Here is a 26,559-nt window from a genome sequence, read left to right on the forward strand (position 1 = left end):
AGTTACATATTATGTGTCCATCATATCTCTCTTATCTTAGTTGCAAATAAATGTGGTTTACTGATGGGCTATTGCCATTTCTCTTGATCTTCTGAAAAGAAAAAAGGAAAACAAACCACAAATCCCACTTCCTTTTAAGTCAGTCTAACTTGCTAGAGATGGGGACTTTCTATTCCCTTTCTAGCTATTGACCTTTCCTACACTAGATTAACTGTTTCCAACCCTACACTTACAGAAAGCACTGCCTCCAGAGCAGGAAAGATGGGTGAGCTGCAGACAGCTGTGCTTCAGGCTTTTTGCCACACATGGCAGAGGATTCACACAATTCATCCCAACCAGCCCTGCTCATCTCCCTGGTGAGAGGAAGTAGCTTGTGAAGCAGCTGTCTGGGACAAAGAGCTCACCTTGTCCTCATGGAATGGTGCAGAGCAAGCAGGCACCTGCAGGAATCAAGATGTAACTTGGCCTCTGTGGTGTTTCAAGGGACTAAGGTACACTGCAAAGACACCCTTTGCTTCCATGAGCACACCCTGGACCTGGAATAGGGCTGCTTGAATCCTTCTACTCTCGAGATGTCCAGGTAGTCTCACCAGCCTGAGAGTCTAACAAAGGATTTAGCCCAAGGTTCAGAGCTCTGCAGTCTCCTCCACCCAGAGAGACTCTGTTTCTACTTTCTGCAGCAAAATTCCACACACATCCCACTTTGCCATTTAAGAAAAGGCTACTTCAATTATGGCAGAAAAATGTTTCTACCTTGATGTGCTGGTAAGATAGTGAATTTTATGGCTGATCTCCCAATGCCAGTGTCCTGAGTGTCCAGGCCACATCCTTACTCATTTCACACACGTAGATGTCCTGCTCATGTACAGAAATTGCTGTGTTGGTGTTGCTTTGCCCAGGGATTATGACTATTCAGCTTTACGGTAATTTTCTTCATATAAGCCAATGTTGAGAATGCCATGCCTACGTATCCTAACACTTCCTGCATCTTTCCTATCACATTCAATGCCATGGGGCAGGAGGAGATGTGTGACAACCCATTTGTATCTAAGAGTTCTCTGTGAGTCCACATTAAAACAAACGGGGGCAGTTGAGATCTTGCAGAGGTGTGTGATCACTCGCTGAAACAGTTATGGCTGACGGTCATTGTCCTGACAATGACTACACTTTGCCCAGAACTGACTCCCCTGGAAACAGGTGGCCTGGCCTGCCTGAGGAAGTCTCTGTCCAAGTGTAGGGAGACGCAATATCCACCTTCCAAGCCTTCTGAGCCTTGCTCTGAGCCTGTTGACCCAGCAAAGGGAATACCATGGGCCCCATCCCTCCTACCCCACAGCCCTGATATAAGCATCCCTCTGCCATGCATGGAATGTCTAAACACAGGGCTGCTGATGCCAAAGAGTCTTCCTATGTGCACACACTCAGCAATGGCCATAGAAAATTTAGCTCTGCCCTTCCCTAACACCATCTGCCCAAAAATACAGAGAGCGTCCAATTCTGTTTGTGGCATTGAAAAAGCAGCCACCACAAGCCGGAGCCCAGGCTGCACCTGCTCCTAGTTGTGGGCAAAGCTCAATGTGCTGGCCCAGGGCTGGCATGGGAGCCTCTGGAACGAGTGACCAGTCACATTCCATCCCATGCGACAGGGTAGCTCTCCCTGCTCTTGGTAAACAAATGGCCATACACAAACAATGTAGAATTGTACTGAGGCGGAAATTAAAGAAATAAAAATAAAATTAAGTAGAAAAATAAATAAGCTTTCTTGTATTAGGGCAGCAACAGACATAGCCCAGACCCAGGAAAAGTCTCAATAAACACTATCTGAGAAGCCAGGACACAAAGAACGTGCTCTGGAGACTCTCCCAGCACTCCCTCAGCAAAGGGAGAAGAAAAACAAATTTTCCTTTCTCTTTTTAGTATGAGTTTATAGATTCCTGTTCTCTGTAACTCGTAACTTCAAGTATTTTGTTTTATCTAAGCGGCATGATGAAGGTCATGAGAAGCCTGAGCAGGCCTAAACGACAGCCATCTGGGCGCCATAGCGAAGGTTATGAGATAAGCCCATGCTAGACACTAGAGCAAACCTAGATAACAGCCATCTGGGCTGCATAGCAACCATCATATGTAATCCTGAGTTACACACCTGCCACAATTTGATTAACTGTCTCTGTTCTGCCTCTGTTTCATTGCTTTCATGCCACCGAAAGCCTGCTTCAAGCTAGCCCACCCCCTTTTTGAAGTTGTATAAAGTTCAAGAGCTGTCTTTGTTCTGGGCCCAGTCTCAGGATGTTAATCCACTGGATCTGAGTGCACTCAATAAAATCCTCCTCGTTTACCCTGAGGTCTCTCTGGTCCTCCTGATTCCCACAACAGTGCCACAAAGGAAATTATTAATAAAAGGCAAATGTAAAGTAAACGTCCTCTGAATCATCCAGTTTCATGGCTTTGAAAATGGGCTCCCTCAACACCTTGGACACCTCAGAACTGCTCGGGGCTTTTGCATGAAGTGCTGAGCAAGGAAACACTTGGCCCTTTACCATAAGCAACACAAGGTTCATTTTTTAAAAATCTGACATGTACAATTATTAAGTGTCAATTAAAAATAATAATAAAGGCAAAAAGAAAAAATCTACCAGTTACAGGTGTATGGATATATGAGTACATTAAATGCTTTATCCTCCTACACAGTTCTCAGCCAAACATAATTCTTCGCGTATATTGCTTTCTTGCACAAATTGCAAAATGGAAAAAGACCAACAATTTTTTTCAAAGCTACTAAACACACAAACGCAAACACACACACACACACACACACACACAAATTGTCCAAAAACCGGGACCAAAACCAGGATCAAAGCAGTTCTGAGTTTAAAACAATCATGCTGCCCATAATACATTATCACTAAACTATGTTTATTACATGTTCCCTCTATTGAAAAAATGTGGTTACAAAAAAAAAAAAAAAAAGCAAGGAAAAAGAAGAAACAAATATTTACACGTGTAAATAGAGCACTGTTATTTCTGGGAAGACCATAGAAAAATATGTACCCTCATTAGAACTTTGAAACGGAAAAGGGTAAAGTGCAGTTTGGGTGAAAAAAACATATTTGGCCAAGAAGATGCTCAGTTTTAAGGGATATAAGGATATGGGATCTGGTCCTAGGAATTATGAATTCAAGCAGCAGGGATTATAATTTCTCAGATCTAAGTGAAAAAAGCCAGACACAAAAGTCCACATATTGTGTGATATCATTCATAGGAAATATTCAGAATAGGCAAACTCATACGGATAGAAAGTAGATTAGAGGTTTCTTAGAGCTGGTCAGGAGAGAAGGAGAACAAAAAACAGGGTTTCTCTGTGGAGTAATAAAAATATTCTGAAATCAGATAGTGGTGATTCTTGCACAACTCTGTGAACATCCTAAAACCCTACGCTGAATTATACACATCAAAATGGTAGGCTGTATGTTGATTACATCTCAATACAAAAGGCTTTTGTAATGAAGAGCTTTAATGGCTAAATCCAGTGAAAGAAAACAGTTGAAATAAAAGATGAAAGAATGGTTTAAACAGGGTTCTTCTTCTCAGAGTGAGATTTTTCTGAGCTCTTTAAACTGCTGGGGCTCAGGAAACAAAACCCCAAAACGAAGCCCCAGGAGCAGCCTCAGAAGCAAAAGTTTTCCTTTGACCTTCTCCTGCCCTCCTGCCTCCCAGCCCTGTTCTCTCCCGAGGCTGGCCTTAGAAACCATAAAGGTACCCCTCTCCACAAAGGTGAATCATAGAAACCAGAACTCCTTTCCCCAAAGCCAGCCATGAAACCTGAACATATGACTCTAACTCTCCCTCCACCTTTCTGGGTAAAAACTGGCCTCAAAGGAATGACCTGACCTACGTTGTTTGCCAATAGGTCGTAAGATCCCTATTCCAGAGAGGGTCCTGCCCCACACCCGGAAGGCAGGCGTGCTGCTCAGAGGCCAAGAAGAAGCTAAACAGACAGGCCTCGCTGGGTTCCCCACTTAGTCTATGACCATTAGATCCCACCCTTTTTGTCCAATCATATTTCTACACAGCTGCCCATCCTTCGTGGAACTTAAGCATAAAACTAGAAAACTTGCCCATATCTTTTTAGGTCTTCAATCTGAAAGCTGCCGTGTACACATGTTAAACAAATATATATGCCTTTTCTTCAATTAATCTGCCTTTTGCAAGTCGATTTTTCAGGGAAACTTCTGTTCCTCTTGGCCCCTATAAAACACAGGATCTAGATCTGATTATTCTTTTTATTCCCTCTACAGAATTAAGCACCATCTTATGCAGAAAGTATTGTTGTTACCTGAGCACTGATGAAGTGACACTGGGCAGCGTCACAAGCTATCTTTCCAAAGATTAGAAGGACAACAATCCTTTCCATTCTGTTCCTTTCCTTCAACTGTCACTACGGTGCGACCTCTTCAAATTACTTTTCTATTTGCAGTGTGATCATTTTAGCAGGAATCAAATAAGTTAGAAACCGGACTAAAATAAATGCAAGCTTCACACAGAAAATAATATATTCAGATAATTCACGTGAACCACAATTAATTAATTAATTGTTCTCAAACTCCTAACCTCAAGTGATGCACCCACCTCAGCCTTCCAAAGTGTGGGGACTACAGGTGTGAGCCACCACACCTGGCATGAACAAACAATTAAGAAAATGAATGGTGATGATGTAGAAAAATATTTTTGTACCTATGATAAATCAAGAGTGTGTGTTTGTCATAAATATCATCACAGGGCTATCTTTGAAGAGCTCAGAAAATACCTGCCCATATCATAACCTGACATGTTACAGAGACATACGTTACAATCCCCATTTACAGACGGCAAATTAATAGGGTAAGAGGTTAACAGTCTCTTGTGCACCTTGGAGCGAGTCAGTGACAGAGTTTTCTCCTCTAAGCCTCAGTGTTCTCTTTATAATAATGGGCTTACAGTGAGCAGAGACTATCATGATGGCTAAATGTGTCAGCATGTGGAAGATGGAAAGTCCCTGAAAAGTGTCTGACACATAGTTAGTGTTCAGGAAATATTGTATACATATATTATTAGTTCGTGTTCAAGAAGTACTGTATACAAATATTATTAGTTAGTGTTCAAGAAGTATTGTATACAAATATTATTGTGTTACTGTTACTAGAAGGCTGTTGCCTGAATATAGAAACGAAAAATCGAAAGACATGAAGAAAAACCATGGCTGAAAGTCATACCCACTTAATTGTACGTACCTGCAGCAATATAGGAGCCTCCCCCAGCTTTGTAGAGAAAGTGGCTGGCGAAGGGGGCCGCACAGATGATCAGAAAGCTTGCGATGACTACAGCAACTACCCCCAGGAGCATCAGGACTGCCCAGAAACCACGGTAAACTGGAGCCCCCAGGAGGAAAAGAGAAAAGAAAGAAAAATACACTTAGATTATGGATACAGCAGATTGCCACACAATCAGTTGCTGTCATCTTCATTTTTCTAATTTCAGCCATGGGCACTGCTAGATAGAATGCCAGGGATGGGTCTCAACAAACAGGAGATTTTATCAGATGACCTTGGAATCAGTGATGTCCGTGTCGGTGACTTTCAATCAACTCCTCTTGCTCAATGTTTGTACTACACACAAGCTTAATATACTGTGGGAGCTCTTTTTTTCCATCAAGATTTTCCACTTTAGAAGCAAGAAGACCTAAGGTTCTTGCTTCTAAAGAGTTCCCCCATTTAAGTGCCCACTCGGATAGCATAGAAGTGTTTCACACCGAAGGTCCAAACACATGTAAAGGCATTCACATTATTTACAAACACTGCTTCACATCTTCTGCTAAGATATATTTGCACCATGATTATCTCTGAGAGCTGATAACAGTCACCCCAAGCCCCTAACCACAACAAAAATATCTGCTTCTATTTAGATTGTTGGCTCTATAGAAAATAGTCTAAGGCAATGAAAAATGACAAGCAAAACAGCTATGCTTTCCAAGCAAATCTGAGAATTTAAATCAGATTTATTTAAGGCCTACCTCTTTCTATTAATATTTTCACTTAGAAAGATTCAAAATGAGAGGTATAGAAGTCTATAGGCATCAAGGACAAGCAAGGCTAAGTTAATGGTACAGCTGGTGAAAAATAGATAGCAGGTTTGGTGACATATGGTAATCAAACAAAAAGGAATTCCACAATCATTTTTAAGTTGGATAATTACCAACCTTAACCAAATTCATCATTTCCAAAAGGCTAACATGCTAAAATAAATTCTTGATGGTATAGATGGGGGAATGCTTAGTGAAACATATTAGTCAAGTTATATTTTAAGAAAATATAAAACTTGATAAGAAGGCAAAGAATGTTTTTCCTCAACACACCTTCCTGGCAAAGAAGAAATCTATCAACCAACTGGAGTCTTAGAGGAAAGAGGATGGGACGATGGAAATTTGAGAAGAGGAGTCACCTTGGTTAAATGGAAAAGGAAGGCTCAGATTTTTATATGAATAACCAAGTCCTGAAGACAGGAATACCTGATAGGTTTTCACTTCCCATACCAATGCTGGCCACTTGGCATGGTTTCCAGGGCTGCTGTGTCAGACAACATTCTGCAGTTGTATTCAGATGCAGCAGGGAACAGGGCAGTGAAGAGATACTAATGTCAACTTTGAGTATGGAAATCAAGAGTTGCAGAGTGTGGGCCAAATATTTGCTGTCCTTGTCCTTCCACAGTTTATTAGGCAATTGGTGAGTCTCACATTTTACATTTTCATTTACTTCATTTAGAAATAGGTTGAGGTTATCTTTCACAGGACAGCTTCCATGCCAAGTGCTAGGGGTATAATCACTACTAAAAAGCAGCAGCTCAGAGAATAAGAAATTCATTCCACGGCTGCACTGATCACAACTAAAACTAGGTAAGTATGACAAGCAACCATATAAGGAGTGAAAGTAAATAATAGCAAGTGGGGTGAGAAGGAAAGTCAAGTCTTAACAAAAGATGAAGTTGCAAAGAGTTATCTGATTTTCTTCTTTTTTTTCCCTCATGGATTTGGCCTGAAGGCAAGCCAATTGGGAACTGTGTAAAAGGTGTGAATAACAAACATCTTTAGTTGAATTCATTTTCTAGAAATCTAGGAAAATAGGCCCCTGAAAGCCAGAGTAAATCTCCATGTTTATTTTTTCCTCTTTTTATTCCCTTAGTCCTGCCTCCAGATCAGCTTTAAATACAGGTCTGCACTGCTGCCCCAGTGGAGGCGTGGGCACTTAAGATCCCAAATGATGACCCAACCCTCTAGATAGAGGAACCACAAAAAGGAACCCTCATTGTGCAAAGAGGAGGGAGGAATCATGGTCATGCTTTTTCCCTTTTCTCTTGCTGCTTGCTGTGTGTCACGGCTGCATGGAAATGTGCCACAGCACAGGAGGCCAGAACTCAGAATTCAACCTTTCTGGCCAGAGAAACTGGGAAGCAGTCTGAGGACCCAGAGGGTGTAAACAAAATCTCACAGAGAAAAGAGCTAAAGAAAAGACTCTAAAATTCTATGTTTGAATCTACACAAGGACCAAGCATACCCCCAAGTTGCACATGCACAGGAAATAGACCAAGAAGCATAGCAAAGTCTTTGAGAACCAAATTACAGTTTGAAGACCATCCAGGTTCCAGAGCAAGCCCTGAGTGGTGTGCGCCCCAGGTGCAGGGCACAAAGAGCATCACACAGACTTTGAAAACTGAATTGACATTGAAACTGCCACCACAGAAGAAAGGGACAGATTGGGTTGGTTGATTGCCTGCTGAAAAAATAAAATAAAATTTTAAAAAATCAACATTATCCAGAGAATTTTAACAGTGAATTCTCCAGTGAATTTAACACGTTGAATTTTGACAACATAAAATTGAAGGTGTCCAGGATACAACCTGAAATTACTTGACATACCAACAATAATGAAAATCTGATCAATTATCAAAGAGACAGCCAACCCAAAGATGATTTAGATATACTTCCCAAATGTGATGAAACACAAAATTTACAGATACAAGACACTCAGCAAACTCCAAAAGATAATAAATTCCCCCAATAAATTAGTCAAGACACAAAATAAAAAAATTACCAAAAGCCCGTAACAAAGAAACAGTCTTGAAAGCAGCCAGTGGAAAAAATCATGACATAAAACATATGCCGAAACAATCCCAAGACTCTAACTTTCTCGTCAAGAATGATGGAGGCCAAAAGACAGCGGGAAAATATTTTTAAGGTGCTGAAAGAAAAGACCTTCAACTAAAATTCTGCACGTGGTGAAAATATCTTCTAGAAATAAGGGTAAAATAAAGCCATTTGTGAAGAAGGAAAGTGCAGAATGTGTTACCAGCAGACCTGTTCTACAGGAAATGCTAAAGGAAGTTCTTCGGGCTGAAGAGAAATGACACCAGAGCGCACGTGAAACTTTAGAAATGGAGGAAGAGCAGCAGAACTGGTTAATATCCGTGTAAATAAAGTAGACTCTATTTCTTGTCTTAGTTCCTTTAAAAGATATTGGTTAGAATTTTAAAAATCAGATTAATACAGTAGAAAAACATAGGTGTTGGAATCAGAGGGACCTGAGTATTTACCACTTTCCTTCAAGGTAACTCTCGACCAGTTACTGAAGCTCCTAGAAGTCTCTTTTCCTGTAAAATAGGGATGTTTGCATCTATCCTTTAGAACTATTAGAAGAATGACTTACAAAGTATGTGAAGTCTGTGGCATATAATAAGAAACCAGTAAAAGGCGTTTCTTTTTTTTTTTTTCTTTTTGAGACAGAGTCTTGCTTTGTCATACAGGCTCGAATGCAGTTGTGCAATCATAGCTCATTGCAGCTTCAAGCTCCTGGGTTCAAAGCATCCTCCTGCTTCCTCCACCCAAAGTGCAGGGATTACAGTCATGAGCCACCACGTGTGGTGTCTTTTACTGCTATTATTATCAAGATTGCATTATCACTGCACAGCAGGGGGTCTTGTGTTCAGCAATAGGAAAATGCATTCTTTCCCTTAGCTTGTATGGTTAGCCCTCTGTATCTGGGTTTTGCATCTGTGGATTCAACCAACCATCGATCAAAAATATTTAGGAAAAACACCACAAAAAATGTCAACACAACAATAAAAATCATACAAATGTTAAAACAGTACAATATAACAACAATTTACTTAGTACATACATTGTAGTAGATATTAGAAGCAATTTAGAGATGATTTAAAGTATACAGGAGGATGTGCATAGGTTATATGCAAATACTATGCCATTTTATATCAGGGACTTGAGTGTTCACAGATTCTAATATCCTCAGGGGGATGGGTCCGGGAAACAATTATCCATGGATGTTGTGGGACAGCTGGATGGCTGTACACTGTTTCTGATGTGCCACTGAGGATGGAACGTCTCTTTAAATGATAGCTTAGAGTGTAGTAGTCATGTTCGGGCAAAGTAAACTACTGATACAGAAAGTTCTACAAAGTTCTCATACCATCTCCCATGGGAACGTTTTCTGTCCATTTACCTCCTAAAAAGGCAGTAGCCACGTTCCATATCACATGACTCTACTCCTACAAACCTAAAACATCAGTAAATGGGAGCAGACACCTGACACAAAGCCAGGTGACCTCTGACCCATGTCTTCTGAAGAACAGTTTGAAAAGATGAGTTGGAATCATCCCTGTGATCCCCTAGGAACCAGAACACTGAGAAACCAAGGTGATGAGCAGCAGAGCAGAAGCTCATGGGAGGCACTGATAGCCTGGTCCAGGTCCAGATGAGCCAGGGAAGCCAAGGGCTCAGCGATCCTGAACCAGGTCGCACAGAGGGCAGAGGAAGCAGCAGGAGCCTCAAGGCAGCGGGCAGCAGAGGGGATGTAAGAAAAGGAGGAGACTCACGATGAGGGAGAGGAAGAAACAGAGAGTAAGACAGAAGTGGGGAACAATGCACCCCAGAGCTGCTGTCATTCCTGACCACTGCGAATCCCTGCCCTTTCAATTGCTCTAGCAAAGGAGCCCAGCTTTTGATTCTGAATCCCCCGCACAAGGCAGGAACCACAGATTGGCATTTAAAGGAAGGGAGGGCCTTGGCTGCCTGGAGAGCTTTGATCACATAGAAATAGCCTCCAAGTCAGATGCCTGAGTGCCGTCACCATGTGCTTTGTTTCCTGCCTATGCCTGTAACATTCAAAAGTGCATAACATCAAGCATATTACAAAATTTGTTGGAATTTCCTATTTTCTAGCTAATTATATTCCATAGTCTTCATAGGTACCACACTTCGATTGCAGAATTAAAATCCTCAGTCATAATAAAGAATTGTCTTGTAGAATTGCGTAGAGTTCATGCACTCTCTGAAGCAAAACTGAGCCAATCAGAGAATCTTCAACACAGAGTGAATTAAGTGCATGCATTTGGGAATTGAAACATGATATGGGAGCTCGTCTGCTTATTAGTTGTGTGACAATGATAGACTTTAGTTTTCTAATACAGAAAGCAGTATTCTTTTCGTAGGCTTATAGTGAGGATTCATTGATATAATATATGAAAAGTGGCTGTATGCAGTAAGCACTCAAGTATATTTGCTATGATTATTATTAATTATGACACCTTGTAATAAAATGGTCTTGTCAACAATGTGGCTGATACTAACAAATATCATCTAATCTCATGGATCCAGGGTGGAGATAGGCTTTAAGTTATCTATATATATATAAGAACATACACATATGCACACACACACATATATTAACACTGAAAACTGAAAGACTGTCCTTAGAGGCTATAAATGTGGTGTGTATGTGTGTGTGTGTATACACACATATATAATGATATATATTTTAGATATATATATAAAATTTTATATACCTATATAATTTTTGGAGGATATTTTTGTTTGGTTAGTGATTTATATCATTTCAATCTCTTAGATCTTGACTGTATCTCAGAGAAAACTGAGTTGGTTTTCTTGTTGTTTATTTGAGCTTGTAAAACTACACAGCCTCGTCTTTCAAGGTTTAGGACTGTGCCTAGTAGAAGCATTTCTAAAAATCCATTTGTCTCATTAAATACAGTTCAATGCTTAACTTACATAATATTGAACTTCTATTAGTGCCTATTAGAACACGAAGCAAGATTTACAATGGAAATGCATTTACATGTAATCTATACAATCACAATGTGGATAATTAAAGGAAAGCATGTGTGAATCTGTGAAAGGATTAAAGAATTAAAGACTGGTTTTAAAGAGAGTAAGTTCTGTTGATTTTTCAATCAATTGGTCAACTGGCCTATGAAGAGCTCCTTGGGCAGGTGCTGAACTGAGGATGGCGGCCAATCAGTCCAACAACAGATGTTGTATAAATAGTTCTGGGGAATTCAGTTTATTTTCCCAAACAGATTAAACTTTTACGGAATTACATTTTCTAGCAACTTATTTCATAACCTTATTCTAGTAGATCTAGACTGAAAATCATCGGCCAAAAGTGTACTGAAATATGATATCAACATATTCTGTGTAACTATATCATTTCATATTTTTCTAACATTTCCCTTTAAACATAGTATTTTCTAGTAATTATTCGAGAAGTATTCTGTTGTTTATTTATAAATAAAACAGGCTGGGCACGGTGGCTCACGCCTGTAATCCCAGCACTTTGGGAGGCCGAGGTGGGTGGATCATTTGAGGTCAGGAGTTCAACACATGATGAAACCCCATCTCTACAAAAAACACAAAAATTAGCCAGGCATGGTGGCATATGCCTGTAATCCCAGCTACTCGGGAGGCTGAGGCAGGAGAATAGCTTGAACCCACGAGATGGAGTTTGCAGTGAGCCAAGATGGTGCTACTGCACTCCAGCCTAGGCAACAGAGCAAGATTTCATCTCAAAAAAAAAAAAAAAAAAAAAAATTCAATAAATAAATTAATAAAATAAAACAGTCATTGAATCATTAGAGATTGTCTAGTTTGTTAAACAGAGCATATAGGGAATGCAAATCTATGTTCCTGATGTCTCAATTTTATCCATAAAAATATATAATAGAAAGAGTATTAACTGCATACAAATTCAAATTTCAGATTCAAGCATAGGTCAAAGGAACTCATGTCTTGCGTATACCTGAAAGGTCAAATTCAAAGTGATGTGAGTAGGCAGTATAGGGAAACGTCTGTTAAAAATCCTTCAGGAAGGAAATTTAAAAATAACCAAAAACTACAGGACCATGAAGGCTATGAAGTCAAGTTGACTATTAATGATGCACACTAACGTGTGTGTGTCTGTATGAGTGTGCTTACGCGGTATCTACGTGCCTTTTTGTGCATGTGTGAAGATTACCACAGGCAAGAAGCTAGTGGCAGAATGGGAATCTGTTCTGAATTCAATGGAAAACGTTAGGAAAGTAAAGCCCCATAGTATTTCTTTTTCCAGAGAAAAAGAGTAAAATATGCACTAAAACCTCATTAATTTAGATGACAGGCAAAAGCAGCCTGACGTTTTAACTGTGACTGATTTTAGAATAAGTTCCATTCCAAGCCATCCACATCCATCCAACAACTCAAACTGGTGTCTCATCAGGGGCCTCTAAGAGGGGCCTTGCCAGGCTTGCTTAGCAAATGGGCACAGTGCTGGCAACCAGAAGCCACTTTATTTAGCAAACATATGCTGAGGGCTTTCTACGTGCAAGGCACCAAAAACTGCCAGAGTCAGACATAATCCTTGCCCTCGCAAGTTCTCTTCCCCAGAAGGAAAAGCATATTTGCTTTTCTTAACGCTGGGTACTAAACGTACCTAGTAGAGGTATGCTTGAATATGACGGTGTTGAATGGCATGGAAAGGCCATGATTTCAGGGCTGAGTAGCAGTGAGAAAGGGCATATGGTGCTGGGTCTCAGCGTTTGCCTACAATTCATGGGGCAGAAGGCAGGAGCCAGGCCATGCCAATCAGAGAGGGAAAGAGTTCCATGGAACGTGGGGTAGGAAGCTGCTCCCTGCGGCTGCCACCAGGTGGATGAGGGGAAGAGAAAATGGGGAACCTGGAAAAGTGGTTGAGGCTTTGTTTTCCCTTCCAAGGAGCCGGTGCCCTAGCACATGGGTGTCAGGGGGTGCTCAAGACCATTAATCAGAGATACCAATCCAATTGGTATCAGAGTATCCCTGTTGCAAGTATACAGAGAATGAACTGCCAGGAAGAAGAATAGAACAAGGAAAAGGTAATTTCTAATTAAGGTAGCTATTGTAGCAAACCCAAGTGGGAGCTCATAAAAGACTCACCCAGAGCTGAGCAGCTGGGATGGAGATGACGTAAGCTTTGCTGTTACTGTTGTTACAGGTGGTGAGAAACCAGGAAGAATCAAGAGTGTCTCTACGGGTTTTCATTTGCAAGCAAAACCAGTTTGTTCTGTTAAGATATTTAAACATTTCCTCTCGATTTTGCATAATATAATTTGCAGAACAAACCTTCTTTCATAGAGGGTATAGAGAGAAAAGTCAACCCAAATGATCACAATTCCAAATTTGTAGTGTTTTGATAAGTGATTTTGTTGTACATACAAAACTGTAAATATTTTATTTGCAGCTTAAAGATAAACTTAAGTGTTATTCATTTTTCAAAACTTGCTATATTGCCTCAGACACCCACAAAGCTAGTTCATAAAGCTAATCCTGTGTTTCGACACATCCTCAAGCACACGCAGTGTGAAGTGCTATAAAATGTTCCAAATGAAGCCAAAACAAAACACGCCACTCCCCCCCACCTCCCTCGCAGCAAATGAGGGCCGCCAGCATATGTCGCCTCGCTTTAGGCAATGTGCTTCTGTTGTGCAGGCCAGCAAGCCTGGCCTTCATCTCCATACACTGCTTGTCTTGGCAGTGTCGGGCAGGTCTAAAAATACAGTAGTGCCTGCACCAAAGCAGAAGGACAGGCTGTACAGTATCTCTGCATCTGAACCCCACAATCGTGAACATGCCAAGCAAAGTCCAGTGCTCAGCATGGCCCATTGATTTGTTTTCTGGACGCTAAGAACTCTGAGATCAGATGGAGTTTATTAACCTCCCACCCTTAAACATTGCCCGATTCAGGAGATGCTTCAGGGAGGAAGCACACTGGGCACAAGCGGGAGGGATTCCACCTTCCACTCCGGCAGTGACCTTGGGAAAGTCCTTGAAGCAGGAGAAGCTTGGGTTTCTTCACACAGGGTTGAGAGCACGTCCATGTTCATTATCTCACTTGCTCCTTCTAAGGAGCCTGGGGGTTAGGAGGGAGGCTTCCTGGGTGCTGGGAAGGGTGGTTTTGCAGTATTAGTGGTCCTATGGGTGATGGCTGCAGTAACAGGAGTAATAGTCCAATGCAACTTGGAAACAGCCGCCACCAGCATCCTCAAAGTCACAGAGCTGAGGGGACTGAGGTCCTGCGTACAAAGCCACTCAGTGCCCACCCCAGGGGACCAGGTGAGCACACAGGGCCTAATCTCCAGCTCCAAGGTCCTCGCCTGCCCGCGTCTCCCTCAGTAGGGAAGGGAGGCAGGTCAGTGGCCCCCATCGCTGCCACATATCAGAACCACTTGGAGAACCAAAACGTAACACCCATGTTAAGATTCCAAACCAGACCAGCTGAATGGGGATCCCTAAGGGTAGGCACAGGCATCAGTCTTTTCAAAAGCCGAATAAAGCTGGGTGCAGTGGCACACTGTGTAATCCCTGTTACACAGGAGGATCACTTGAGCCCAGCAGTTCAAATCCAGCCTGGGCAACATAACGAGACATCCTCCACCGCCACCTTTGCCTCTCAAAAATAAACAAATGTTTTTAATAATAAATTTTAAAAAATAAAGCCCACTGGGACACTGTGATTCGCAGCCAGATTACGAAAGGTAAGACTCCTGGTCCCGCTGAGCGGCTACTTTTAACGAGCAGGTTCTACAAGTCAGGCAATGGCTTAGCCCTCATACGTGTTCTTTCTCTGTCTTCCCAGCAGTCTCTATGTTGTATTTCACAGATGAGGCTCAGAGAGGTCAAGGCACATTCCAGAAATTAAACAGCCAGTAAAGGGTAGGGTCAAGATTGTAATTCACAGCTGTCTGGAGAGTCCACTATCACTAGTCTTAGGTTTGCTGTGTTTTTCAAAGTCGGTTGGCACTGATCCCTCTGTACCTTCTAGGTTCAAATCTTCCCATTCTGGCTTCTCCTACTATATCTGCTAGAAATTTTGAAAAAATGCTGAAGTCCTCTAAAGGAAAAGTTATTACCATCCCTCAAGGCTCTTCTTTGCAACCCCATTTCCTCTAACTAGAATAAATAGCCTTCCTACTTACCATGAACTGAATGTGCTCACTCACTCAAATTCATATGTTGAACGCCTAACCCCCAAAGTGTGAGAGAATTTGAAGATGGAGACTTGAGGAAGTACATAAATTTAGATGAGGTCATGACAGTAGGGTCCCCATGGTGGGATTAGTGACTTTATGAGAAGAGGAGGAGAGAGTTCATTGTCTTTCTGCCAGCAAGAGTACAAAATACAAAGCTATCTGCAACCCTGAAGAGAGCCCTCTTCAAACCCAGCCACGCTGGCACCCTGATCTTGGACTTCACGCTTTCAGAGTGATGAGAAACAAATGTCTTGTTTAAGCCACCAGACTGTGGTATTTTGTTACAGCAGTCCAAGTTGATGAAAACACTTCTTCCCCTTCATCTGAGAAAGCATTCTCCCCTCCTTAAAGGGACATCACAGAAAGAGTTACTTCCTTACCTCCACTAAAGAATCAGTCAGAATAGAGGTACATTCAATATTTGGAATACCCTTTACCAAGTGTGCAACCTTGGCCAAATTACTTGGCTTCTCCATGCCTCAGTTTCCTTCCCTAAAGTGTGATGATAATACCTATTTTACAATGAGGATGATTGGGATGAAGGTTCGCGGTAACCAAATGCTGGTCACTGGACTGAGCACTGACTGCCATTCCCTGTACAATCCCCTTCCCCTTCCTGATTGTGAGTGCCCGGGACTCAGTCTTGCTCATCTCTCTAAACCCGGTGGAAGCTTTATGGTTTGCATGTAATAGGTGCTCAATAAAATATCAGTAAGTAGAGAATCAATAATTTACCACTCAATACCCCCTGTAATCCCAAGGTTAATGAGATATTCAATGGCCATGGAACAGAGTGAAGCAAACTCATTCAAAATGGAAATGAATTCAGGATCTTGACCTCATTGTCACAATGACTGGGGAGTCTTTATCATGTAAATCCCTATGAGAGAGAAGCAGGCCTTGGAAAAAGAAGAGCTGAGGCATCATGGGATCCAAGATTAACACCTGAGTACTAAGTATGAGAGCTGAGGCTGGGCGGGCGCGGTGGCTCACGCCTGTAATGCCAACGCTGTGGGAGGCCAAGGTGAGTGGATCACGAGGTCAGGAGTTCAAGACCAGCCTGACCAAGATGGTGAAACCTCGTCTCTACTAAAAAACACAAAACTTAGCCAGGCGCTGTGGCAGGCGCCTGTAATCCCAGGTACTCAGGAGGCTGAGGCAGGAGAATCGCTTGAACCTGGGTGGCAGAGGTTACTGTGAGCCGAGATCCCACCACTGCACTCCAGCCTGGGTGACAGAGTAAAACTCTGTCTCAAAACACACACACACACACACAAACAAAACAGAGAGAACAGAGAGCTGAGTGCTATGTAATCTTCCTTTCCACGCGCCTGAATTCTAGTGCTTCAAATGAATCAAGAACATCAGGGACCTCTGTAAATGCTCCTGCCCAATTCTAAAACTGCCAGAAAAGACAAATTTCCTCAGTCACTGATTTCCTTAAAAAAAAATTGGTTTTGATCTATACCTGAAAAGACCTGTGATCTTTTACACTAAGCCATGATAGGAACATTTTAAGACCACTTTATTCTTCTACTTTTTTAAACACTGAATTGGAATCTGCTGGCTTTGGCTTTTGTACAGACAGTAGAAAAAAATTATAGCAAAGGCTTATTTACTTAGCTGTAAGTATTCTAGGACCCCCAAGTCTTCATTTTCATAATTTTTAGATGATTTGCCTCATAAACATCTAACATCCAAGAAATCGCATTTCCCCAGGAAAACTTACAGTCTTTTATTATATTGTTATTATGCATCTTGGAATCTTTCTCTTAGGTATATGAATTAAAAGCAGTTTCTACGATTTCTGTATCAGAAAAGTTAGTTCAGAAATTTCCTAGTACTAAAATGATTTGATATTTCCCCTCTATTTGTATTATAAAACACCCAGCAAAAGGAGTGCTTAACAACTGAATTGAGTTCCACACTCTCATGTATATGCTTGAGCACTGATTGAAAATCTACCTTGTATCAGCTACTGTGCTAGGCTAGGTGAGCATTTATTGGTGATATACTATGAAAAAGTACAATATGTACCACCAAGCAGTCTAAGAGGAAAGGAATATACAATTAGATGGCTATTGGCTATGCCAAGTGCAAGGAAAGAGTATGGATGGTTTATTATGCACAAGAATAGAGAAAGGGTGCTTGTTGCAATCTTAGTATACTGCATAAAGGCTCTTTGGGGGAGGTGATTCTTAAAGGGGAGAATGGGAATGGCCTGAAAATAGAAGCAGCAGAGCAGGCAGCAAGAAGAAAGGGGACTGAGGGGGAGTGGGGAGTGGTGCTTGGAGGAGCTCAGCTTGCAGGTGCAGAACAGTGAAAAGCTTTGGCTTCAGGGAAGTAGCTGGAGGGAGAAAGTAAGGAACACATCATAATGGTCCTTTCATGATGTGCTCATTTTTCAGTGGAACATTTTGGCCCAAGTTGCATGAACTTTTCATACAAATGATACTGTCAGAGATGTTGGAACCAGACCAACTCCATCTTTAGTTGGGTGAGATGAGGCTGAAACCTACTGGGCTGCATTCCTAGATGATTAAGGCATTCTAAGTCACAGGATAAGATAGAAGGTCAGCACAAAATACAACCCATAAAGACCTTGCTGGTAAAACAGGTTGCAGTAAAGAAGCTGGCTAAAACCCACCAAAACCAAGTTGGCAATGACAGTAACTTCTGGTTGTCCTCACTGCTACACTCCCACCAGCACCATGACGGTTTACAAATGCCATGGCAACGTCAGGAAGTTACTGGTCTAAAAAGGGGAGGCATGAATAATCCATCCTTCGTTTAGCATATAAACAAGAAATAACCACAAAAATGGACAACCAGCAGCCCTAGGGGCTGCTCTGTCTATGGAGTAGCCATTCTTTTATTCCTCAACTTTCCTAATAAATTTGCTTTTACTTTACTCTATGGACTTTCTTGCACAAGATCCAAGTACCCTCTCTTAGGGTCTGGACCTGGATGCCTTTCCTATAACAATATTTTTAAAAAATCACTGATTAACTTAACATTGGCTGTTTGTCCATATGGAGCTTCCATCCATCAATATCAAAACCAATAATAAAATACTTGCAGTCTGGTTTTGCATGGGAGTGTTTTCAGTAAGAAAACTAGACCACAGACAGGTAGAAAAGCACATACTTTCATTTCTTTCTTATAAAGCCTTATATTTTCCTGATGCTTTTTTCTTAAGTGGTAAAATACTGTGAGACAAAGGCATGGAAAACTCTGACAATACTTTCTATAAACTAGTCTACCCAGTGGGGAAATTGACATGATCAAGGGACCTTATAGAGAAATTTGAATAAAAAGGAAGAGGTACGACTAATATCCAGAGTCTACAAAGAACTCAAACAAATTCACAAGAAAAAAACAACCCCATCAAAAAGTGGGCAAAGGATATGAACAGACACTTCTCAAAAGAAGACATTTATGCAGACAACAGACACATGAAAAAATGCTCATCATCACTGGCCATCAGAGAAATGCAAATCAAAACCACAATGAGATACCATCTCACACCAGTTAGAATGGCGATCATTAAAAAGTCAGGAACCAACAGATGCTGGAGAGGATGTGGAGAAATAGGAACACTTCTACACTGTTGGTGGAACTGTAAATTAGTTCAACCATTGTGGAAGACAGTGTGGTGATTCCTCAAGGATCTTGAACTAGAAATACCATTTGACCCAGCCATCCCATTACTGGGTATATACCCAAAGGATTATAAATCATGCACACGTATGTTTATTGCAGCACTATTCACAATAGCAAAGACTTGGAACCAATCCAAATGTCCATCAATGATAGACTGGATTAAGAAAATGTGGCACATATACACCATGGACTACTATGCAGCCATAAAAAAGGATGAGTTCATGTCCTTTGTAGGGACATGGATGAAGCTGGAAACCATCATTCTCGGCAAACTATCACAAGGACAGAAAACCAAACACTGCATTTTCTCACTCACAGGTGTGAATTGAACAGTGAGAACACTTGGACACAGGAAGGGGAATATCACACACCGGGACCTGTTGTGGGGTGGGGAGAGGGGGGAGGGATAGCATTAGGAGATATACCTAATGTAAATGACAAGTTAATGGGTGCAGCACACCAACATGGCACATTTATACATATGTAACAAACATGCATGTTGTGCACATGTACCCTAGAACTTAAAGTATAATAAAAAAAAAAAGAGGTACAAAAAGTTTCTAAGAAGAAAACAAAGATACAGAGAGTAGCTATCAGCTGATGGGTTGAGAGGGTTGTGCCGCAAGTAGTGCCCTGTGCCTGCCAGCAGATGCCTTGGAAAAATACTTGGCCAGTTTAGAATCAGGTCCTGCGTAGTTTGGGATGTGAACCACATACGCACAGCCAGGGTAAGATCAGTGTCTCGTTGGAACAGACAAGATAGCTGAGACATAGCTAACATCTCTGGCAGGGCAGGCATACCTCCTTATCCTGGAATAAATGTGTGCAGTTTATTTACTCACAGGCTGAGAGTTGCATTTTCTTTACTTATCAAGAAACATGATCACTGGTATTTTTTGGTTTGTTTTTTTAGAGACAGCTTCTCACTATATTGCTTAGGTTAGAGTGCAGGGCTGGACACAGGCATGATCATAGCTCACTATAGCCTCAACTCCTATGCTCAAGAGATCCTCCCACTTCAGCCTCCTGAGTTGCTGGAACTAAAAGAGTACACCACTGCACCCAACAGATCGTTGGTGTTTAATGTCAGCATTCACTGAGGGCAGTACCTCCCTGGGCATCTTTTATGGACTTGGCTCTTCTAGGGATGGAGCTAAAGGAATGTTGTGGAAATGTCTGCTGGTAGTTTTGAGTTGTCCTCATTGACCTGACAACTATTTGGTGTGTCTTCTTTAGAAGCAAGTCACTTAACTAGCCCTTTTAGTTTTCTGTTTGCTTAGTTTTCTGTCCATGAAAAAGAGAATCAACAGCATCAGAAGTCACTTCTGATTCTTCTGCTTAGAGTCCCAGCATGTAGATTGTCAATATTTCTTTTTGATAATGAACTGCATACATTGAACTTTCAAGTTTCTATTTGAAAAAACCAGCCATCTAAAATGGCCCATTTTACGCAGGAAATCATTGCAAAAATCAAACATAGTGTTCCCATAGCTACTCTGTACACGGTTTAGGAGGGGGTTACATTTTCCTTATTTATTTGCAGTGATAGGATATATCTTTGGAAGACTTCCTCTCTAGCTACTCAACATAGCAAGCTGTTACAGCAAATACCCTCCATAGTGCACAACAACAGCTGTTGCTCTGGAAACAAGTTAACACTTTGCTTTCCATAAGACATTTCACTTTCCTTAACAATATTAAATCTATCATTTATTGGCGTAAATAACAGCCTTGGCCTTGGCTATGTACAGACTTGACGCCACGAATTTGGGTAGTAGGAAAAGCACTTGATAAAAATCAGTTATATTTAAAAATATTTACGTTTAAAGGTCGCTGTAATTTTATCTCCACGTCCCCAAACGTGTTTCTCAATAGAAAATAAAAGATTATATTGACGTGCTATACTGAAGCTAAAAAGTAAAATAATACAACTTACCAAATCTTCCCTGATTAACAAATCGATCTTGTTTTAAAGTGACTATTGCTCATGAGGAACACAAAACATAAATATTTTTTAAATGTTACTAGAGTTGATTATAAAGAAAGTTATGGAAATGGAGGCAGCTCGCCAATCTTTGGGGGAGAGACCTAACTTCTTTGTTTCCTTGGCTTCAGATGAAATCCTTGGCTTTCAAGCCAGTCTTGGTGTACTATGAGGTCATATATTAAGATCCAAGGGGGCAATATATCAAAAGTAAAGTATGATTGCATATAATATGAGCCCCACATATGTTTCCATCATTCCATTTAATTTGAAACAAAAACGAAATAGTAATTTATTGTGATATTAATACTTTTTATAAAATAGCCAATAAAAATTACTTTTCTATTTTATACATGATCAATATGTTAGTAGTTTCATTTTTATTATTATTATCTTTTTGTTCGATGGAGTTTTACTCTTGTCGCCCAGGCTGGAGTGCAATGGCGCTATCTCGGCTCACTGTACCCTCTGCCTCCCAGGTTCAAGCGATTCTCCTGCCTCTCAGGTGATTCTCCTGTCTCAGCCTATCCTGTGGCTCAGATTATATGCACCGGCCACTATGCCTGCCTAATTTTTGTGTTGTTACTAGAGATGGGGTTTCACCACGTTGGCCATGCTGGTCTCAAACTCCCGACATCAGGTGATCCACCTGCCTTGGCCTCCCAAAGTGTTGGGATTACAGGTGTGAGCCACCACGCCCGGCCAATATGTTAGTAGGTTTCAATAACTAGACAGAAGAAACAAGAAATAAATAAATAGCTTTGATGAAATTACTATGGTGCCTTTGAGCAGTTTATGGCTGTAATTGTCGATAATTTCACTGGGTCAAATTCCTCATCCCAGCACTGGAGTTCAAGCAGTACTAACGTTTACTTTTTATGAATGATATAAAATGTGATGGTGAGCTTGACAAGTAAAAATCCTATGAGGCAAAACTTTAGGTCAAACGTTTTTCTACATTGCTCTGGACAACCTACTAAATCCAAGGATCAGATTTCAGTTGCACGTTCCTCTACTTCTCAGCAGTATTGGGTCCATCTCATCATTCCCTGTCCTGAGAACACATTCATCATGATTCCTGCCTCCCAAGCTGCCCATCCTTAGTCTCCTTTGCTGGTCCTGACTCTTATTCCTGACCTCGTAACAATGGAGCATCCTAGGGCTCAGCCCTTAGACTGATCCCCCTTCTCTCCGCACTCACTCTCAGGTGGTTTAGTCTTATCCCATAGCTTTATAACCTCCATGCCATGACCCTTAAATGCACAGTTCCTGCCCAGATCTCCAGCTTTAACTCCAGACTCTGCAAAACGAAAGCCCACAAAACTCCACTACTTATCTTACATGTAACATGTTCAAAAACTACAAATCATCCTCTTAAAAATCAGCTCAACCCCAGTCTTCCTTCCCCATCTCTACTAATAGCAACTCCATTCCTCCAGCTGCTAAGGACAAAAAAGAGTCATTAATGACTGCTCTTTCCCTACACCCCATACCCAGCCTATCAGTTAATCCAGTCAGCTGTTCCTTCAGAAAACAACCAGATAAAGTTAACTTCTGCTTCCAGAAAGATGAAGTAGACACACTTGTCCCTATTCCTTCTGGTAAGTACAACTAATAACTCTGGACATTGTCTATAAAACAAGCATAAGAAGTCTCTAGAAGGAGGACAGCAGAAGACAGGCCAGCAAGGGACTTTGGGACCCTAGGAATAGCACCGTACCTGGTGAATTTCCTGGGTTTTCTTATTGCGCATGTATTCTAGACTTAGTGATGGAAAAGCCAGCAAGCCAGAATCAACAATGGACACAGATTAAAAACCAAACAAAATGCCCTTCCAAAGGACCAGGTAAAGGATAGCATGCCAAGGCAAAAAAAACTTTTAGAAAATAACCCCCCTACTTTGCCCACACACTACAAAATACTGCAGTCCCACCGCCACAAGCAAAAACTGAGAGTGTACACTCTCTCCTCCACAGTTTGCAACAAGGTGTCTCAACCGCATCCCCTTCAACCCCACAAGTCCAGGTAATATCAGAGAAAGCTGAATAAGGAGCCTGGACTTTCATCCCTGCAGGATGGCAATGAGGCCACCCTCCACAGTGATAGTAGAGACCATATAGGGTGCTAAGACTTCTACTCCTAAGAGGTAGAAATGAGGTAGCCCCTCCTAACCACAGTGGTATCACAGGAGGCCTAGTGGAGGGTCACAACCCTCACCACCCTCACTGCATAATGCCCTCCACCACCTTTGTCAGTGGAAGCTATGGTTAGAGCTGTAATGAGGTCTTGCCCATCTAGTGTGGTATCAGAGGAAGCATCATGGGAGGCCAGAACCCTCACTAGCATTCAGCAGCAACAGGGAGCCTCAGAGGCTTAGGGGGTGCCTGGAATTAATGAGGCAATGCCTACTCCTCCTTCACTGGAATGGTATCAAAGGAAGCCAACTAAAACAAAAGATTTAAAGAAGATCCATAGTCTTATAATATAATATTCAGAAAGTTCAGGCTTCAATAAAAAATCATTAGTAATACCAAGAACCAGGAAACTCAACACTTCAGTGAAAAAGAATAATCATTAGACGCTAATGCTGAGATGTCAGAGATGATGAAATTATCTGATGAAGATTTTAAACCAGCCATGATACAAAAAAAAAAAAGAAAGAAAGAGAGAGAGATAGAGAAAGAAAGAAAGAAATGGCTTCAATGGCAAATGTGAAAATGCTTGAACCAATTTCCCCCGCCCAAGACAGAGTTTCACTCTTATTGCCCAGGCTGGAGTGAGATGGCACCATCTCAGCTCACCGCAGCCTCTGACTCCTGGGTTCAGGTGATTCTCCTGCCTCAGCCTCCCGAGTAGCTGGGATTACAGGCACCCTGCCCCCACCACACCCAGCTAATTTTTTTGTATTTTTAGTAGAGACAGGGTTTCATCATGTTGGCCAGGCTGGTCTCAAATCCGCCTCGGCCTCCCAAAGTGCTGGGAGTACAGGCATAAGTCACCACACCTGGCCTTGAACCACATTAAAAAAAATAGAAAGTATGAAGAACCAAAGGGAAATTTTAGAATTGCAAGATATAATTACTAAAATGAAAAACTTAACATACGTGTTTCATAACAGAATGAAGAGGACAGAGAAAACAGTAAGTTAACTTCAAGATTGAGTAATGAGAATTATCCAATCTAAAAAGCAAACAGAAAATAGACTTAAAAAATGAACAAGAACTGACAGATGTCTAGAATTATAACAAAAGATCTAGCATTCATTTCTCCTAATTCTCAGAAGAGCAGAAGAAATAGGACAGGGCTGAAAAAGTATTCAAGGAAATAATGACTGAAAATTTCCAAAGTCATCAAAAGACATAAATCTAAAGTTTTGAGGAGCTAAGCAAAGTCCAAACAGGATAAGCCCAAATAAATACACACCAAAATATGTGATAATTAAACTTCTCAAAACTAAAGGCAAAGAAAACTCCTGAAAGCAGGGATGGAGAAACAACATCTTATATAGAAGGAAAAACCACTTGAATGACAGTGGATATTTTATCAGAAACCAGGAAGGTCAGGAAAAAGTGGCATAACATTTTTCAAGCACTAAAAGAAAAAAAAAATTGCTAACCTCAAACTTTAGACTTAGCAAAAAATATAATTCAGGAATGAAAGGGAAATCAAGACATCCTTAGATGAATGAAAACTAAGATTTGTCACCAACAGAATTACTAAGAAGATAAAAGGAGTTTTCTAAACAAAAGCTAAATAATAGAAGAACACCAGAAAGGAGGCAAAAACAATGGAAAGAGTAAAAATATGGGTAAATATAATGTATATTCCTCCTCCTCTTAAGTTTTCTAAAGGATGTTTGATGATTGAAGCAAAAAGAGTAAGATGTTGTATGCAGTTCTCAACATATGTGGAAGAAATATGTGAGAATTATAATTGCTAGAAGGTAAAGGAACATAAAGAAGGTAAAGTTTTGCACTTTACTTGCATTGGTAAATGTCAACATCGAAAGACCATAATAACATATATTTATGATGTAATAGCTGAACCGATGATTATAGAAGTTATACAAAAAGATACACTCAAGACCACTATAGATAAAACAAAATAGAATTCTAAAAATATTTCAAGTAACCCCTAGGAAGACAGGAAAAGAAGGCAGAGAAATACAGAAGACAAAAATCAGTATGATAGAATTAAGCCATAACATATCAATAATAATGTTAAATATAAATGGTCTAAATACATCAACTAAACGCACAGCTTCCCAGACCAGATTTTTATTAAAAAATCACCCAACTATACATTGTCTATAAGACACTCACTTCAAATTTGGTGATATAGATAAGCTGAAGGTAAAGAATGAAGAAGTGTTATATCATTCATATATTAATTAAAATAATGTAAGAGTCACTATATTAATACAAGATCAAGTAGACTTCACCACAAAGAAAACGACTAAAAACATCACATATTGATAAAAAGCTCAATCTACTTATAGGACATAGAAGACATAGCAATCCTAAGTATGTATGTATAAAAAAGAAAAGCTATAAAATATGTGAAGCAAAAACTGATGGAACTGAAAAGGGAAATAGACAAATCCACAATTTTAGTTGGAGACCTTGACACCTCTCTCTTATTAGTTGATGGAACAACTACACAGAAAATTAGAAAATATATAGAAAAACTAGACAACATCAACCAACAGGATCTAACTAATGAACATTTATAGAACACAATAAAACTACAGAATATGCATTCTTTTCAAGTACCAAGGAACATATACCAACACTGATCGCATCCCAAGCTGTAAAACAAATCTCAACCATTTTAAAAGAATTGAAATTACATGGATTGTGTTCTTTGCCCACAATTGAATGAACTAGAAATCAATGACAGAAACATGGTACTGGAAGTCATGGTCTGTGCAATAAGGCAAAAAAAAAAAAAGGAAATAAAAGACATTTAAATAAGAAATAAATAAAATTGTCCCTATTTGCAAATGACATGATTATCTACGTAGGAAATACCCAAAAATCTCCAGAAATTTCCTAGAACTAATAAGTAAATTCAGCATATTTGCAGGAAAGCAAGCTAAACATTTAAAAATCTATCGTAGTAGAAAAACAAAGACAGAAGGCTGACACAATCCAACTTCAATACTTACTATCAAGCTAGAATAACAAAGGAATTGTAGTATTGGTAAAACAATAAATAGATCAATGGAACAGAAAAGAGAGCCCAGAAAGTGACCTACACAAATATAATCAACTAATCTGACAAAGAGGCAAAGCGAATTCAATGGAGAAAGTAGTTTTTTCCATAAATGGTGCCGAAACAATTGAAAATTTATATGCAAAATAATGAACCTAGACACAGCTCTTATACCTTTCACAAAATTTGACTCAAAATAAGTCATAGATCTAAATGTAAAATGCTAAATCATAAAACTCCTTGAAAATAAGGGAAACTTTAAGGACTCTTGGTTGGGTAATGATTTTTTTAGATGCAATACGAAAAGCATCACCCAAGAA

At 40.5% G+C, this 26,559-nt stretch overlaps 1 protein-coding gene across 3 annotated transcripts in view; it reads right to left on the reverse strand.

The window, feature by feature from the left end:
- TMEM182 (transmembrane protein 182) overlaps positions 1-26,559 on the reverse strand; it is an 83,248-nt gene that overhangs the window by 14,028 nt on the left and 42,661 nt on the right. For all 3 annotated transcript variants that reach the window (XM_003909067.3, XM_009184865.4, XM_003909068.5), the window contains exon 4: positions 5,268-5,405. In XM_003909067.3, the coding sequence (XP_003909116.1) occupies positions 5,268-5,405 (138 nt within the window). The remainder of the gene's footprint in view (positions 1-5,267; positions 5,406-26,559) is intronic.

Source organism: Papio anubis, chromosome 14 (genome assembly GCF_008728515.1).
Source record: "Papio anubis isolate 15944 chromosome 14, Panubis1.0, whole genome shotgun sequence".
Taxonomy (NCBI): Eukaryota; Metazoa; Chordata; class Mammalia; order Primates; family Cercopithecidae; genus Papio; species Papio anubis.